The sequence below is a fragment of the Acipenser ruthenus genome, chromosome 2 (assembly GCF_902713425.1).
Source record: "Acipenser ruthenus chromosome 2, fAciRut3.2 maternal haplotype, whole genome shotgun sequence".
Taxonomy (NCBI): domain Eukaryota; kingdom Metazoa; phylum Chordata; class Actinopteri; order Acipenseriformes; family Acipenseridae; genus Acipenser; species Acipenser ruthenus.
This window is the reverse complement of record NC_081190.1, coordinates 18528281-18544768: the sequence shown is the minus strand read 5'-3', so window position 1 is coordinate 18544768 and position 16488 is coordinate 18528281. Positions and strand designations below refer to the sequence as shown.

Below are 16488 nucleotides of genomic sequence, written 5' to 3'. Positions count from 1 at the left end.
GTTTAATCTCCACAAAGAGGATTTGACCTGACCGGGGGGGGGGGGGGGGGGGGCTCTATTTTAAACTGACAAAATCCCACAGACATGAAGAATCTGCAGAAATGAACATTTCTCTCTGGCCCGAGGATGACATTGAAATGGGTTTGGAATCAGAGCAGCAGGATGAAAAATATCCTCAGGTTGTCTTGTGAAGTCTCAGTTTAAACAAGCCTATACACTGCCTTCCCTACACTGACTATATGATTTATAGGCACCTGCACTGTATACGTTTGTAGACATTTATGCTTGGTAAATTAAAAAAATCCAATTTACAGCTATTTCCATGATACCGAGGACCTGCTTGAAAATTAAATATATAAAAAAATACAACAAAGAGGCGCCACATTTAAGCTTTTTGTACGTCATAAGAGAAGTACCAGTCTCGCTGGCTCTTGTCCTGACATATCGCTTTTGTCATAATCAAAACTTGTTTTCTCCAGGGACCCATATAAAGGTATTTGCCCGGCGGTTTATATATTTTACTAATGCAATACACAATGGATGCATCTACGAAAGGTTACCGTGCATTACTGTGGGTTTAACATGCTTTAACATACCTTTCTACTCTTTACCATGTTTTTCACTATGATTTACAACACTTTATTTTGCTTTTACCATGGCTCGTTTCTATAAGTGGAAAACGAAATCTACTGGCATAAAAAAGGACTAACATTCCATTCCTACTATCCCTTGACCACCATAGAGTAAAGGTTTTATTTTCATTCAGATGGTTTTATATTTAAAATCAACTTATCGAAAAAGATTAGAAACGGTCACCTTGAGGTTTCTAGATTATTCCTGAAGTGTAATTGCTCTCTAGAGCAGAGAGAGATTACAGCCTGCTGTTCACCTACGTTGACATGTAGCAGTTGGTCTCATTTGTGCTGCTTGGTGTGAAGCAGTGCATGCCAGGTCAGTTTTGCTTCTGTTTACTGGAAGTTGTGTGGGAGTTCCAGAACTTTCTGCGCAATTAGGGCACACCAGCATACAGGTCGAGAGACTACACATGTGACAACTTCTTAGTTTTCACTGCGTCCCCGAATCCCCCATTACAACAGTGTCAATTCCAAAATAGATTCCCAGAGTTACACACATAGCAGATAATGTGTAATCATGCAAACAGACACAGATTTTATGTAGGGCACTGTACTGTTAGCATACATGAGGTCACATCCAAAGCTTTGCCCAATAGTAGTTAAAGCTGAAGCATGTACACGTGGAGGCCCAGTCTCCAGTAATCATTGGATTTCCAGCCTCAGCAGAGCTATTCACACTGACATATTTCTACTAATTACTGTACAGTGATTTGGTCTGGCGTTTTTGTACAGTTTCTGTGAAAGGTCCATTTACAAAACCTTAGACAGAACAGACAAAGAGTGTTTTCTAAAAGGAATGCTTAAAAATATCTAAAAGGAATGCTTACAAAATATTTAAGTCAGGAGCCTTGTCCGAATCATCTTTTTATGATGTTGTTCTGGAAACGTAAACACGTTGGACCCTTTTATGAAGCAATTCACAGAGACAAATGTAACAAAGCTTGCTTGTCCTCCCTGCTCTCCTGTCTCTGTTCAAGGTGTTCAGCAACAGTGAAGCACAAATATCCTCCACATCAGGAATTACCAGAGATTATGGACTGGAGTAATGAGGCCAAACTTGTCCATAATCTCTTGTAATGCCAAATGTGGACTGCATTATTTTTTTCTCAATATGGATGTGGATGTTGTGAAATAAACTCAGCAAGAATCTCTTGTAATAATATTGTGGTAATGTTTCCAGCTACAAACACAGTAAGGAGTCAGATGGAAAAACAGCAGTGCTGTTTGTGAAGCTTGCAAACCAAAAAGAAAGACATAACTAAGTAACTCCATGGAAATGACTTTTCAGTGATTAGGAAATATGAGCAGGATACAAAGAGTCTATTCATTGAAAAGTTGTTTAAATAGAAAAAGACAAGTGAGAAAACCATCCTATGTTTAGCCAGGCATGGGCACAAGCCAACGGCTGTCAACATCCTGCCCTATACAAACCCATTACAAGTGTGATAAAAGCAAACGCAGACTGTTACTTATTTAAGCACCTCACCCATTGGTCCTCTTTCAGCCTAGGGCTTGGAGGATTGGTGTCACCAGGCAGGCACCACACTTCACTGGTGTTTCAATGACATGCTCACAACAGCTCACCATCTTTACTCTTCATCCTTCTCATTCTTCATAATCAACATCTACATGCTGGACTCCTCTTCATTGTCTTCTGCAATTCCCTAAGCACCGGCTGCTGGTTCCTGGGCACTAGTGCCAGCATAACCAGATGGTACAGCAGTTTGAATAATAATAATAATAATAATAATAATAATAATAATAATAATAATAATAATAGAAAACTGTAATATACACGTGTTCCTTTGCTTTCCTATATTAGTGAAATATAATGTCTGGTAAGGAATTAAATTTAGACCAGGGATAACGTTTTAAGAATTGTTAAAATGCACTAAAGAAAATGTGTTTGTCACAGAAACAGTGTGGGCACACCACGGCACGCAAAGGAGCCTTTGTTTTTTTACAATCTATTGCAATATATTTTGACGAAATCCAAAATATATTTTAAAATTCTGTCATCTATAAAATATATCTTGCATTCTTGTAGGAATGTACCGCAATATACTTTGAATGTTTTCTGAAATATATGAGAATATATTTAAAATATATTGCACTATGCAGCATATATTTAGGAAAGAGATGAGAATATAGTACCATGTATATATATATATATATATATATATATATATATATATATATATATATATATATATATATATATATATATTGCTTTGGCATATACTAAAATATATTATTTTTCCGTATGGGTAGAAACAATAATAAGCATCCTCTCACCAAAAAGTAAAAGCTGGACGTGTATAAGTACTTAATACAGCTGTTGGCATAATCTGCAATGCTTCCTTGTGTCATAAGAGGTTGATAATAGGTGCTCAGTTGGCAGGAGCTTCTTGTTCTTAGTATCCCAGGTGGCATAAATTAAAGGCTGTTATCACTGAGGAATTGTTAATGTAGCATAACACAGGAATGTGACAGCTGATCATATTAACAAACAGTTGGTTTTCTGTTTGTTTGTTTTTTATTTTTTATAATGCCTACCTTAAAAACTGCCTACCGTAGAAATGCAACTCTTATATATCAACAATGTAATTAGTCGCGTAGGGCACTGCTCATTTACACAAATGCATACCACATATCTCAGGTGTTTATATTTTTGGTCCAGTCCCCAGTAGAAAACCTAAAATAATAATAATAATAATAATAATAATAATAATAATAATAATAATAATAATAATAATAATAATAATAATTGACTGCAGCATAATGCTGAGGAACGAATCTGTTTATTTGTATATATGTAAATCTCAAAATAGTTCACTCTTAATTAAAGGCGCAATGTGTTTAATTAATTTACCTTAAATGACCAGGTACCTTTTAGTCATGTATTTTGAGCGACTCCGTCACGATCTGTATTTTTACAGTAGGCCTACAGTAGGCTACTCGGTCACTTTGCATAAGACTACACGTTTTCTATTCTCTCAAACACAGCATATGCATAAGTCGAATTTCTAAAGAATACGTTTGTCGGGCATCTTTGCCAACAGTGCAGTTTCTGCGATACCACCGCTCGGCATTAAACACGCCGGAGAATGCAGCGGGGCACGGAAGAAGAGGGAGAGAAGACGTACCGCCTTACGCAATTGTTTAAATGCATTACTTCAATTTGTATATAGTACAAAGGGAAGAGTAGCGCTTATTGTAATGAAACATTGCACTGTGTACCTCGACAAATACATGAGCAGCCTGAACGAAACCGAGAAAAGACGAATCGCACGCCCAAGGAATTCAGAGGTATGGCTTTGTTTCTATAGCTATACAGGCAAGTACAGCGGTAGCAGAGACGAAATATTATAGGAAAGTTGTACTCCATTTTAAAAACGGCATGTTATATTGCATATGAGTGCACAGTAACTTTATATTATGGACGGCACTGTGATTGGCCTGTGTGTGTTTTATGCGTAATCCATTCGGCCTTTTATAAGTGAAAGATGGCTATAATTAGCTGGATTCAACGCCACTCAAATCTTTTACCTTAAAACAACATTTTGCAATAAATTGTAGTTTACATTATTATTATTATTATTATTATTATTATTATTATTATTATTATTATTATTAGGCTCTATATAGAATATGAATATAGAATATTACATAGAAATGGCAACTGGCTTATTTTATGATACAGGTATTGGCACAATAGATATTTTTTAGTTTCTGGTATGTGTTACATTTAATTAAACAGTAGGGGAGACCGGGGTTGGTTGTCACACGTTTTACTCTTTATTATTTTCCTCAATCTGGTGACATTCTGCGAGGTTCTGTGCCTTGTTATATTGAAGAATAACTCTTCACGTACAAATTGATGTTTTTTTTTTGTAACTTTATTCCAAATATGATATTTAGACGGTTGAAAATGCGCCAGTCACCTGTGACAACCTGCCCCATACTGGGATTGTTTGTCACAAAGTATTTTCTTTGTTTTACAGTAGACAATAATGCAACATTTTTTTTTTTAATAACATAAAGTTTCTACTGTGTACAATGACAGAAAAAGTTGTATTTTTACTTTTTATGTGAACATAACAAATATAGACCTATATATATTTGAAATGTTGACCCATGCTACAAAATAATAGCACAGCCGCCACAGAACCGGAGGACAAAGAGTAAATAACTTAAATAAGCATTATGTGGTGACATATCCCACATGTTGGTGTAAAACAAGTAGAAAGAAAAATTATAAGACTTCTTCCTATAGGATTTGTGACAACCAACCCCAAAAACTATGTGACAACCTGCCCCAACCCGACTTCACATGACAATTTAATCCTCTCAGTACTACTGGGAGAACCTACTGGTTTTGTTTTTACACCAAAAGATAGCCAGTATCTGGTTCTATTAACATGGCCATCAGTTCAACCAAACTCCAATACTACTAAGAGTTATAACATAAATAACAAGATATACATTGTTTACTTTGGGTATGAAAAAAAATGAAATATGTGCTAACCTTTATGTTACAAGATGGTTGAGTTCCAGACAATAGAACAAACATTTCAGTGTTAGTATCACCTGCCTGCACCATCTGGTGTCATAGTTACGAGCACTGTGACAACCAACCCGTGTGACAACTAACCTCGGTCTCCCCTACTGTGCCATACATTTAAAAATACTGTATATTGATTGGTGGGAATAATGTCTAGTATAGACTTCCTTGCAGGGCCGAATTTGGTGTGCTGTGATGAGCTTTCAAAATGCAAAAACAGGACACCTGCCATTTTTATGAGGGGGTATTGTATATTTTTACATATTTTATACTGTGTATTTAATAACAATATTTCAAAATTAAATATCCACTTATCAACTTTGAATTCTTCTTAACAACGTTTTCACCTCAGTATCCAATTCTAAAATATTTTCTCCATAATGTCTAAGAAACTCTTGTTGAGTCATTTGCACTTTTCCAAATCCACGTGTATGACCGTTACAAGTAAGGGTGCCTCGATAAATTCATCAGTGCTCTGCATGGCTGAGTCGGAAGTGACATCACTTGGTGCTCATAGGTGCAAGGAATTTAACAGTTTGGTGAACTAACATAGCTGATAATAATAATAATAGAAAGGTTGCTGCTGCGTCATGCAAGGCTGTGGTTGACCTGTGCGAGCTGAAAGCTTATTGGGATGAAGGTTTAGTTGTCTTTAACAGACTAATTAGGAGCTAGCTTGTTGTTACATTAAAATGTAGAAAGCAGCTAGCCTGCAACTGTAAATATTTATAAATATGAATATATTGTAGCGATCTCCATTAATGCAGGCAGGCGCATCACACACGGCGAGGTAATCCACACAGGCGGAGGGCGGGCGCGAACCCGGGACCTCTCTCTCGCACTAAAGTCTAGCACCAATACCACTGTATAAAAGGAGCCGGCTATATCGGGCTTATGACTTCATGTGTGATTACGTCACCTACCAGCGCTGCTGCTGCCTTCCCCCCTGCACGCTACAATATTAATGGATACACTTTCAAAAACAGTTCGCCCACTTTTCGCAACTTTGTAACATATTTGTTTGAAATATAAAAGGACAAATAACATACATGATAAAAAAAATAGTCTGTTCTCTCTCTCATATCGAATTCTTGTACGTCACTAGCTTAGTTGGCTATTCTGGATAAGTTGGCAAATGTGATATTGTTTATTAGCGCTATTATATATTTATTTAAAATACACAACTCCATACCCATTTTCAAAAGATTTGGCATCTCTGAATCTACAATTACATTGATAATAGTATCTCTGTACAAGACAAACTTCCACAGTGGGAGCGGCCATTTTGGTTTTGCTGCAGTTCACCAACTCTTAACCCTGGTGAATCCGCTGCTTCAGCGGTGACGCACCGGTGAATTTAACAACGGTTTGGTGAATCTTCTTTATATCGGTGCATGCAGCGGTGAATTTAGCAACGCACCCTAACCCATTCCTCTCTTAAGCTGCACAGGTGCTTACTTTTTGTCTTTGGTGCAGTAGGCCTTTAGGGTACACTCCTTCTTTTACCAACCTAAAACGGGTTGTACATAATACCGATCCACAAAACTACAGACCAATAAACCTGACTTCTATTATATGTAAACTTATGGAAACTATAATAAGATCCAAAATGGAAAATTACCTGTATGGTAACAATATCCTGGGAGACAGTCAGCATGGTTTTAGGAAAGGGAGATCATGTCTGACTAACCTGCTTGACTTTTTTTGAGGATGCAACATTGACAAGGGATAATTGCAAAGCATACAACATGGTTTATTTAGATTTCCAGAAAGCTTTTGACAAAGTCCTGCATAAAAGATTAATTCTCAAACTGAACGCAGTAGGGATTCAGGGAAATGCATGCACATGGATTAGGGAGTGGTTAACATGTAGAAAACAGAAAGTACTGATTAGAGGAGAAACCTCAAAATGGAGCGAGGTAACCAGTGGTGTACCACAGGGATCAGTATTAGGTCCTCTGCTATTCCTAATCTACATTAATGGCAAATGACATTTAATAGAGAAAAGTGTAAGGTACTGCACGCAGGCAATAAAAATGTGCTTTATAAATACCATATGGGAGATACTGAAATTGAAGACGGAATCTATGAAAAAGACCTAGGAGTTTATGTTGACTCAGAAATGTCCTCATCTAGACAATGTGGGGAAGCTGTAAAAAAGGCCAACAAGATGCTCGGATATATAGTGAAAAGTGTTGAATTTAAATCAAGGGAAGTAATGTTAAAACTTTACAGTGCATTAGTAAGACCTCATCTAGAATATTGTGTTCAGTTCTGGTCACCTCGCTACAAAAAGGATATTGCTGCTCTAGAAAGAGTGCAAAGAAGAGCAAACAGAATTATTCCAGGTTTAAAAGGCATTTCATATGCAGACAGGCTTAAAGAATTGAATCTATTCAGTCTTGAACAAAGACGACTATGTGGTGATCTGATTCAAGCATTCCAAATTCTAAAAGATATTGACAATGTCGATCCAAGGGACTTTTTCGACCTGAAATAAGAAACAATTACCAGGGGTCACAAATGGAGATTAGATATTGGGGCATTCAGAACAGAAAATAGCAGGCACTTTTTTACACAGAGAATTGTGAGGGTCTGGAACCAACTCACCAGTAATGTTGTTGAAGCAGACACCCTGAGATCCTTCAAGAAGCTGCTTGATGAGACTCTGGGATCAATAAGCTACTAACAACCAAACAAGCAAGATGGTCTGAATGGCCTCCTCTCGTCTGTAAACTTTCTTATGTTCTTATGTTCTTATGTTCTTATGTGTCACTTAAATGTTTAGTCAGCCATGGTTGAGTGAAATGAACAAAACACCACTCTGGTTTAAACACTTATTAAGGAAGATTACCTTATACATTCGCCCAGTGTTGAAACTCTCCTGTACAATGTCACAGGTAGAACAAAAACACTTGTATAAAAGACCCTCATCTTTTTTAATGTCTGTGTTGACTCGTGGTCTACAACAGAGCTTCAGTGTTGTGACTTTTTATAGCATCGTACTGCTGCACGTAGAAGCACAGGTTTGCCTTTGTGGTGCTTAGGGTGATACAGGATCCAAGGGGTGGGGAAGCAGGTAACCTTTTGGCAATGTAAACAAACATGGCATGTCAATAAAGTACTCATTCTGTAAAGTAGGTGCACATAGTACATAATAATAATAATACAAAAAACAAGGATTGGTTTGTGTGTGTGTGTGTGACATTGAACTGAACGGGATAACACTACAGACATTTACATAGGTCTAGAGCTCCTCTCAAAACTGCAGGTGGCCATTATTGTTGTATAAGAAAGATACTGAAGACCATGTCATTGTTTATCTTTCTGTCAATTCAGGCATGTTTTTCAATGTGGTATTGGAGGGTATTGGAATGGGAGTTGTTGTCTTGACACAGAGAGATTCCAAAGCTCCACCTTTTGTTTAAAATCAGGAACTCCAAAAAGCCTGACCACAGGCTGGGTCAATGTGTGTAAATGAATGCATGAGCAGCTGAACAGGAAATAGCTCAAGGTAAGAATTTTTTTCTTTACCTGATTGCGAATAAAAGTCGGAACCGTGTAAAACTCCAGAAAAAAGGAAGTTTTCATTAATTTCATTCTGTTTTTTCAAAGGACTTTTAAGAAGCAATGAGGAAGTGCAGTATTTGGGCGTTTCTACCCATTCTGTTCTCTCTATTTACCACTGCAGGACTCTGGATCGTGTAAGTGTGGATCACTCCATTTTTTGTTCACTGCATTTTAAGGCCAGGTCTAAGCTTCAGTTATGTATTTCTAGTGTAAAAGTTATCCAGGGATGCAGTCTTTAGAAATATGTTGTAATAAAAAATGCCTTCTGAACTTAGTTTTGACATGTATTTTCTACTGTATTAAAAACAATGCAAAATGTAGGTAAACATAGTGAAAGCAAGGTCAATCCTAGGCAAGCATGGTAACCATGGTTTTGTATAACAGAAGATCTTGCTGCCCTGCAGCTGTTAGAGACCATTGATAATGCTAGACAAGCCTTTCTTTAATAAATAAGAAACTACATATCACCACTCCTCCTCGTGTTAGTTGAAAGAACTCTGCTTCACCTGTTGCCTCACAACGCAACAGAGGTGTGGCGATATCCCAAAACATGGGTTTATTTATACCAAGCACACAGACAGTGCCATTGTTTGGCCCATGTTGTAAGGTTTGTAACAGCAAAGGTAAAGTCAGACCTCAATTAACTGCACATCCAATTTCTACAATGGAGGCTCGGCCTACCATCTGTCAGCAGGCGACGTCCTGTTTGAGGTAGCATGGTAAATGCTAATAATGCACCCTATTATTAGAACCAAGGATAAATATATGAGATCCACATAATCAAATAGTAGCATAGGAACATGGGACACAACATACTTTTTGCTTGAAGCAAGTGGCATTTTTTTGCATTAAGTAGGGCACCCAGATTAGTGTTTAAATGTGACATTGATGTGATCAGAAAATAAGAGAGACTGCTGATGCTCAAGACAGGTATCTATGTGTGCTAATGAGGAGAGGAACACTATATCACAACAATAATTTAAGGGCTCCCGAGTGGCGCATCCAGTAAAGGCGCTCCTCGCAGGATGTGCCCTATAGCCTGGAGATCGCAGGTTCGAATCCAGGCTATGTCACAGCTGACCGTGACCGAGAGTTCCTAGGGGGCGGCGCACAATTGGCTGAGCGCTGCCCGGGTAGGGAGGGCTTAGGTCGGCAGGGGAATCCACGGCTCACCGCGCATCAGTGACCCCTGTGGCCGATAGGGCGCCTGTGGCTCTGCAGCGGAGCCGCCAGACCTGTGTTGTCCTCCGGCACTATAGGTCTGGTGGCATCGCTGTGGATCTGCAGTGCGAAAAATGACGGCTTGGAAGGAGCACGTTTCGGAGGACGCGTGTTTCAGCCTCCGTTTCCTGAGTCGGCGGGGGGGTTGCGAGCGGTGAGCCGGGGATACAGATAATAATTGGGCATGCTAAATTGGGGTGAAAACCGGGGTAAAAATAATTGGCGACGACTAAATTTAAAAAAAAAAAAAAAAAAAAAAAAAAAAAAAACAATAATAATTTAAAAAGGGTCATATTTGTTTTGACTATTCATTCAAAAAGCCCTCTTCCAGACATAATATACTTTTCAATACTTAATGACATAGCATCAAATAATCTTTCATAGAAAACTTGACTCAAAATAGGTGGACAGAAGTATTCCTGCTAAAACCAGATTCATTAAATGTAACTGAAATTCAAAGCTTAGAGCAGAATTTAATAATGAATGTATTAAGAATATGCAGTCAAAGCAAGTAAGCCAGTTAGAGTTTGCAGGTACTGTAAGTTTTAGCAGAGTAAGTAGAAGAAAAGTGAGGAGAAAACCAAAATATGGTGGACCTGGTGTCTTTTAATATCACAACAAGCAAGCAAGCAATTGATATTGGATAAGAAAATTATTATAAAGTAAGATTTTAATAACAACCTTTGCACTGTAATAAAGTACCATTGGTACAAAGTGACATTATCAGTTAAAACATGGAATGTGGAATGAGGTGCCACGCTGGTAAATCATTGGAAACTGCTGCAGTACCAGAATAAATCAAACTACTTTTCTACTCAAGGGCAAATACGGATAAGGAAATGCCTAAATAACAGCATCACATGGGTGGCCGTCAAGGTAGAAAGCAAACCATTTTGTTAACGTACACTATTACTGTAGACCATGTTTGCTGTTTGTACCAAGGAGACTGCTCTGAACACAGCTGTTCAGTGAAGTCAACATATCCAGCATTAAATAATAAAATATAAACTGGACAGCACAAACCAACATCTCATTTGTGACTAACCCACGGTCTGTTATCTTACAGGTATTTCATAGCTGTGGAAGATGATAAAATAATACCACTGAACTCAGAATACAGGTAACCAATGTGTTGGAATTGGGGTAAGAGCTGTAAACAGAATTGCATGCAGGAATACATGTGCATTAAGCTCAGTCCAGCTACACCTGCTGGAACTTAACCTAAGAAATTGTCTTAATTTCTGACCTTAAAGATCTATGTCTGTTTTTATATTACTGGGCATTTACCTTTTTTTCTACTCAATTTAAAAACAGTCATGCTTCTGCAACATCTCTTTCTCTTCTATTTACCTGTCACACTAATAAGCATTGCATGCTAGTGGCACATGTATGCCCTGTGGGGTGTCCTGGGGCAAATGTTATTTTGCTACAAAGTTCGCCTGTGTATTTTTTCTGGAAGAAAAATACAACAACATAAATATTATAAAACTAGCAAGAAACAACCTGGACATGGATTAAATCAAAACTAAAGCCATAGCCATTATCAGCTGTATTTATGGCGGTGCCATACACTTTAATTTCATTCAATCCTTAGTTGCAGGTAAGAGTTGTTTCTTGCTTGTCTTATTAAAATTGTTGTATTTTTGAAAATGATACTATCAATAAGGCAAGCTAGATCTTCTCCTGTTATTGATCAACAGCCGTTTACGTTTATCTGGTAGACACCGTAGTACCTATCAGAGACGTTGTCAAGTAAAGACTTATCAATGATTTCAAAATAATAGAACACAGCTATTGTAAATGTAATGTGGAAATGATGCATTTACACACTCATTGATTACATGAGGAGATTCTTTGTTTGTAAAGCTCTGAAATAATTATGTAAAGCTGGCCTCTGAAATATTGCTGTCTGTTTATTTCAGAAAAGAAGGATCTAAAGCTCCACCTTACATAAGGTAATGTTTATGCTTTATTTAATATGGCAGCAAGGCTGTGTGATGAATTCAATGAGGTTTTCCACAGTATTTAATGTACTATTTCATGTATTATTCTACTATCATGTATTATGCACTTTCCACTGTATTTAAAGTATTATGGATTTTCTTGTTGTTACTGCATCTTGTAAAGCGCTTTGTAATGGTGGTCCAGTATGAAAGGCGCTATATAAAATAAAGATTCATTGATTGATTGGTACTCGTGAAACCGTACAGGGGTTTGGAGATAGCTTTCCAGTTTCAAGGTTTCACTATCAAAGCAGGAGTAAGCTAAATCCTGGTTCAGGTGGTTTATTTTTTAAATAAATATGCAAATGAAGAGCAATTGTCATTGTAATCATGAAATGTGCTGTTTTTAAAGTATTGCAGGTGATGCTCCCCCTGCAAGCTGTGTATTCAGTCAAGTCATGAACATGGCCGGATTTGTAGGTAGGAATGGACCTAATGTTTTCTTTTAAAATGTAAATAGACACCGCAGAGTCATCACATGTTCACATTGTTACCTAAAATGCAACAACAGATAAAAAAGCATTTCACATTTCATTCAGACCTCATTATTACTACATTTTAGGAAGATACGGCACCATTGGGGCACCATTATAAGACCTGTGGAAACCATGGCATTAGAAACCATTATCAGACCACAGCATTACAAGCAATGGCAACAACATTGCACAGTGTTGAGATGGTACTGTGGCAGTGTCTGTTGGGTCTCTCTGTTATACTATAGGTAGAAATCGGTAAATGCTCCCCCTGCAGTACCATACCAGGAGCTCATAGCATTGTGGCTGTCCTTGTGCTAAAATTGCCCTTTAGAAAATTCTCATATTAAAACATAGACTTGAGACAGATTTTCTGACAAAAATAAGATATCACTTAATAATAATTTCGTAACTGGAATATAGTAAACATTTACAAAATGGTTTATTATTAGTATTATTATTGTTGCTGTTGCTTTAAATCTTTTTCAGCGTTTGCAATTGCTGGTCTCAGATATATTCAGCTGAAGCCTAGAATGCACACACCATGGCTAAACATTGGCAGCCTGGTTGCTTTATGCCTGGCATGCTTTGGAATGACCTTACTGGGAAATTTTCAGGTAAGATTGCAATCTGTTTGCTGTAAGAGTAACTGTCATACACACAAATAGTCTACTCTAATGCAGTCCCAAAAATGAATTAACATTGTATTACCTGTGGGTTTAGCTGTTACTCTTTAGTGAAAAGTTTTACCATTTCAGAGACTGACAGGTAGATTGGATACAAATAAAAGATTTTCAGAATTTGGGACTTTTTGTCTTTTTTTGTTTTGTTCTTTACAATCATTGCAACGTTTTACAGCTTTCAAATGACGAGGAGCTACACAATGTAGGGACATCGATGACTTTTGGATTTGGGACCCTTGCATGCTGGCTTCAGTCTGTCGTGACTCTCAAAGTCAACTTAAAGAACGAAGGGAGGACAATCGGAATTCCACGAGTCCTGCTTTCAGCTGCTATTACTCTCAGTGTGCTCCTGTGTATCCTTTCAGTACGGTGCAGAACAGTAGAGCCTGTCAGTTCTTTTTTTATTGTTAACATCCTGACAACTTTTTACACTTATAACTTTAAAGTCTGTTTCAAAGCTATTTTCAAAATGGTCGCACTAGTGCACTGAGTCCTATAAATCACTGCAGGAAGAGATTTAAAAAAAAGAAAACATCATAACTCTGGCTTTTCTGTTCCGTACCACATCATGGATCATTATTGCTGAGTTACCCGTTTCATAATGTGGTTAATAATCGTTACACTGTCAGTACACTAGAGCGGCCAAAAAGCTTTGAAACAGACTTTAAAGTTATAAGTGTAAAAAGTTGTCAGGATGTTAACAAAGACAAATTACATGTACATTATTTAAACAGTTGTAGCAACACGTGGGGACGTGTAATGCTATATTTTTTGGAACTCCGCTACTTACTTTTGAATAGAAATCAGGAGATTTAATGGTCAAGGAGAGTTTTGCTTCCTTGACTGTGCTGCTGCAGATTTCATCCTGATGGCTCAGCGTTTGCACATGCACGCTGCCCAAGTCCAGTGGGCTCTCGTGATGTTCTTCATCAGTTTCCTGGGGTCCTTTGCAGTGGAATTCCGACACTACAGGTTTGAAATTGTGTGCACAGATGACCAAGACAACATTCTGAGTCTATCTGAGACCTTCTCTGAGATCTCAGAGCACCAGTCTGACCAGCTGTAATGACTGAGCAGCAGCATCTTCTACCTTACAGTTATCTTGTGTTTTTATACTTGATCAAGGATCGGGGGCGTGCAAGGCTGTTTTATTCAGGCATGCATGAAAAAAAAAAAAATACTGTAAAAGCCTGAGACTTTCTTTATCCTTCTTGAATCTACAAAAGCTGGAAAGGACGGATGTACATATCAATCCTTTGAATCTGGCACCAGAATGAGAAGCCGCAGGTTTATCCCCATCAATAATAAATCATTGTATTCCTTGTTGCAAGGGAGGCTACTGACAGGCGCCAGCAGATGATGTTACGCAGTCCTAGTTTGTTGTCACGGAAACCTCTTTGCAGCACCCACACTGTTCGGTCACAAGACTGAGAATGTAAGCTAACATCACTGAAATCAAATAAAAGGCTGATATTTGCATGGCACATGAGTAAAGCTAAAAGTATCCCCGTCTTTTTTAGGGTCATACAGTTTTCACTATCAGCATGATTTTTTTTTAAAACAAGTTCTGTGTGTTTTATAAAATTGTAAAATTGAGGTGTCCCATGAGACTGAACCCACATTATCAGTTACTAAATGAGTGCAACAGTATACTTCAGAAAATACCCTTTCCCAGAATAACTTAATGCAATGAAAGTACTACTGTAATAGAGGCAACATCCATCATTTAAAAGCTTAAACCCTCAGGATACATTTTAGACTTGTTGTCTAAACCTATAATTCAGAAATAACTACCTAAAGTGGCCTAATTAATGTAATAAAAGGGATGGAAAAATGCTAGCCGTCTGAACCCTGTCCAGGCTAACCCTTGGCCACCATGATGTACTGCACTGCTGAACTGTCAAACATCTGTTCATGCATTAAGGTTCATGGTTTTAAAACTTAGCATTCTATATGGCAGTTGGTTTATAAACGTCTTAAGCACTAATTAAAAGGGAGCACCTTTACACATGCTTACAAAATAAAAAGATAAATCATCTACAGTCATGAGCTGAAAGAGTTTTGGTAGAAGGACCCAAGTGAGTGAAATGCTTGTTGAAAGACATGCCAGTGACTTGTCTAAAATAATATAGGCAACACACTGCACTTCCTAAATGTGTTTATTTAGGTTTCACTCTCTTGGATAATCCACGGTAAGTTAACATGGTGGTTACAGCATGTACTGTTATTACACATTAATCAAATCCTTTTATCTAACCATGTCGGAGCAATTCAAAACCTAATTCTCATTTACTGTGGAGACCTAGGGAATAGGGAGGAGAATACCCATAGCAACGTGGGGTACTGACAAAGCCAAACCTTAAGTTCTGAGATCTAAAGATCGAACGGCTGCAAAACTTTTTTTTAATTCATCATGGCATTTTTTGGTTTGCAAATTAATGCCAAGGGCCACAACACTCCTTAACAATCCTAATAAAATCCTTAACTAAATCACATTGACAAATGTTTCGACTAATGCCTAACCAGGGTTTCTTATGGGTTTACCTCAATATAAAAAGCTGAGATTAAACTTTCCTTGTGGAAATATGTTAACTGCGTGAGAATATGTGTGACACTTTTTTTATCCAGACCAGAAAGTGTGGTACTATACTTATGACCAATCCTAGGTCATGAAGATAAGCTTTTATGCCATGCACAGCTGTGTCCAAAAAGAGAACGGGGGAGGGGTATGTTTTTTTTTATATTGTGTATGATGTAAAATCTTTTCTTACTGTAAATGTATGACTATTAAAGAACACACACACACACACACACACATCAGTTAATATTAAATATATTGTAACATACATATTCATGCCATGATAAAATATACTCTCATCATGCATGTTATTTCTTGTGTAAATTGCTGTTTGCATTGTTATGGATGTGGATGTAACTGAATTAAAGTCAGTATTAAATCAAATAAGCACTGTGCCTCATCTTCGTGACCTTGCCGTACACTGCATTATATACTGGATCTCGTAGAGCTCCCTTTTTTTTTTCAGTAGTCGCCAATTCTATTTTTTTATCATTTTCTCCCAATTTAGAATAGCCAATTACTTTTAGGCTCAGCTCACCGCTACCACCCCTGCGCTGACTCGGGAGCGGCGAAGACAAACGCACACTGTCCTCCGAAGCGTGTCCCGTCAGCCGACCGCTTCTTTTCACACTGCAGTGCAGACCCACCATGCAGCCACCTCAGAGACACAGTGTAGGAGAACAACGCAGCTCTGGGCAGCTTACAGGCAAGCCCGCAGGTGCCTGGCCGGGTTGCTGGTGCGTGGTGAGCCAAGGACACTC

At 38.0% G+C, this 16488-nt stretch overlaps 1 protein-coding gene across 5 annotated transcripts; it reads left to right on the top strand.

Moving 5' to 3' along the window:
* The first annotated feature begins 3577 nt into the window (after positions 1–3577).
* On the top strand, positions 3578–16405 carry LOC117962904 (transmembrane protein 150C-like). 5 transcript variants are annotated; one of them, XM_058990526.1, is made up of 9 exons: positions 3578–3944; positions 8634–8713; positions 8815–8903; positions 11057–11110; positions 11913–11945; positions 12346–12413; positions 12956–13083; positions 13325–13502; positions 14007–16405. In XM_058990526.1, exons 3-9 carry the CDS (start codon positions 8830–8832, stop codon positions 14213–14215), a joined length of 744 nt encoding a protein of 247 aa, XP_058846509.1. In that variant the 5' UTR covers positions 3578–3944; positions 8634–8713; positions 8815–8829; the 3' UTR covers positions 14216–16405. The 5 variants fall into 5 exon arrangements, with proteins under 5 accessions (XP_058846509.1, XP_058846507.1, XP_058846508.1 ...); XM_058990524.1 differs by having other exon boundaries at positions 8539–8713; XM_058990525.1 differs by having other exon boundaries at positions 5374–8713.
* The last annotated feature ends 83 nt before the right edge of the window (positions 16406–16488 follow it).

What these genes read in the sequence shown, in the direction of transcription:
- LOC117962904 (XM_058990523.1), top strand. Translation starts at nt 8,830, where the DNA reads ATGAGGAAGTGCAGTATTTGGGCGTTTCTACCCATTCTGTTCTCTCTA. An exon ending in ACTGCAGGACTCTGGATCGT is followed by an intron (nt 8,904 to 11,056) that starts GTAAGTGTGGAT and finishes GTTATCTTACAG; the next exon opens with GTATTTCATAGCTGTGGAAG. An exon ending in TACTCTCAGTGTGCTCCTGT is followed by an intron (nt 13,503 to 14,006) that starts GTATCCTTTCAG and finishes GTGCTGCTGCAG; the next exon opens with ATTTCATCCTGATGGCTCAG.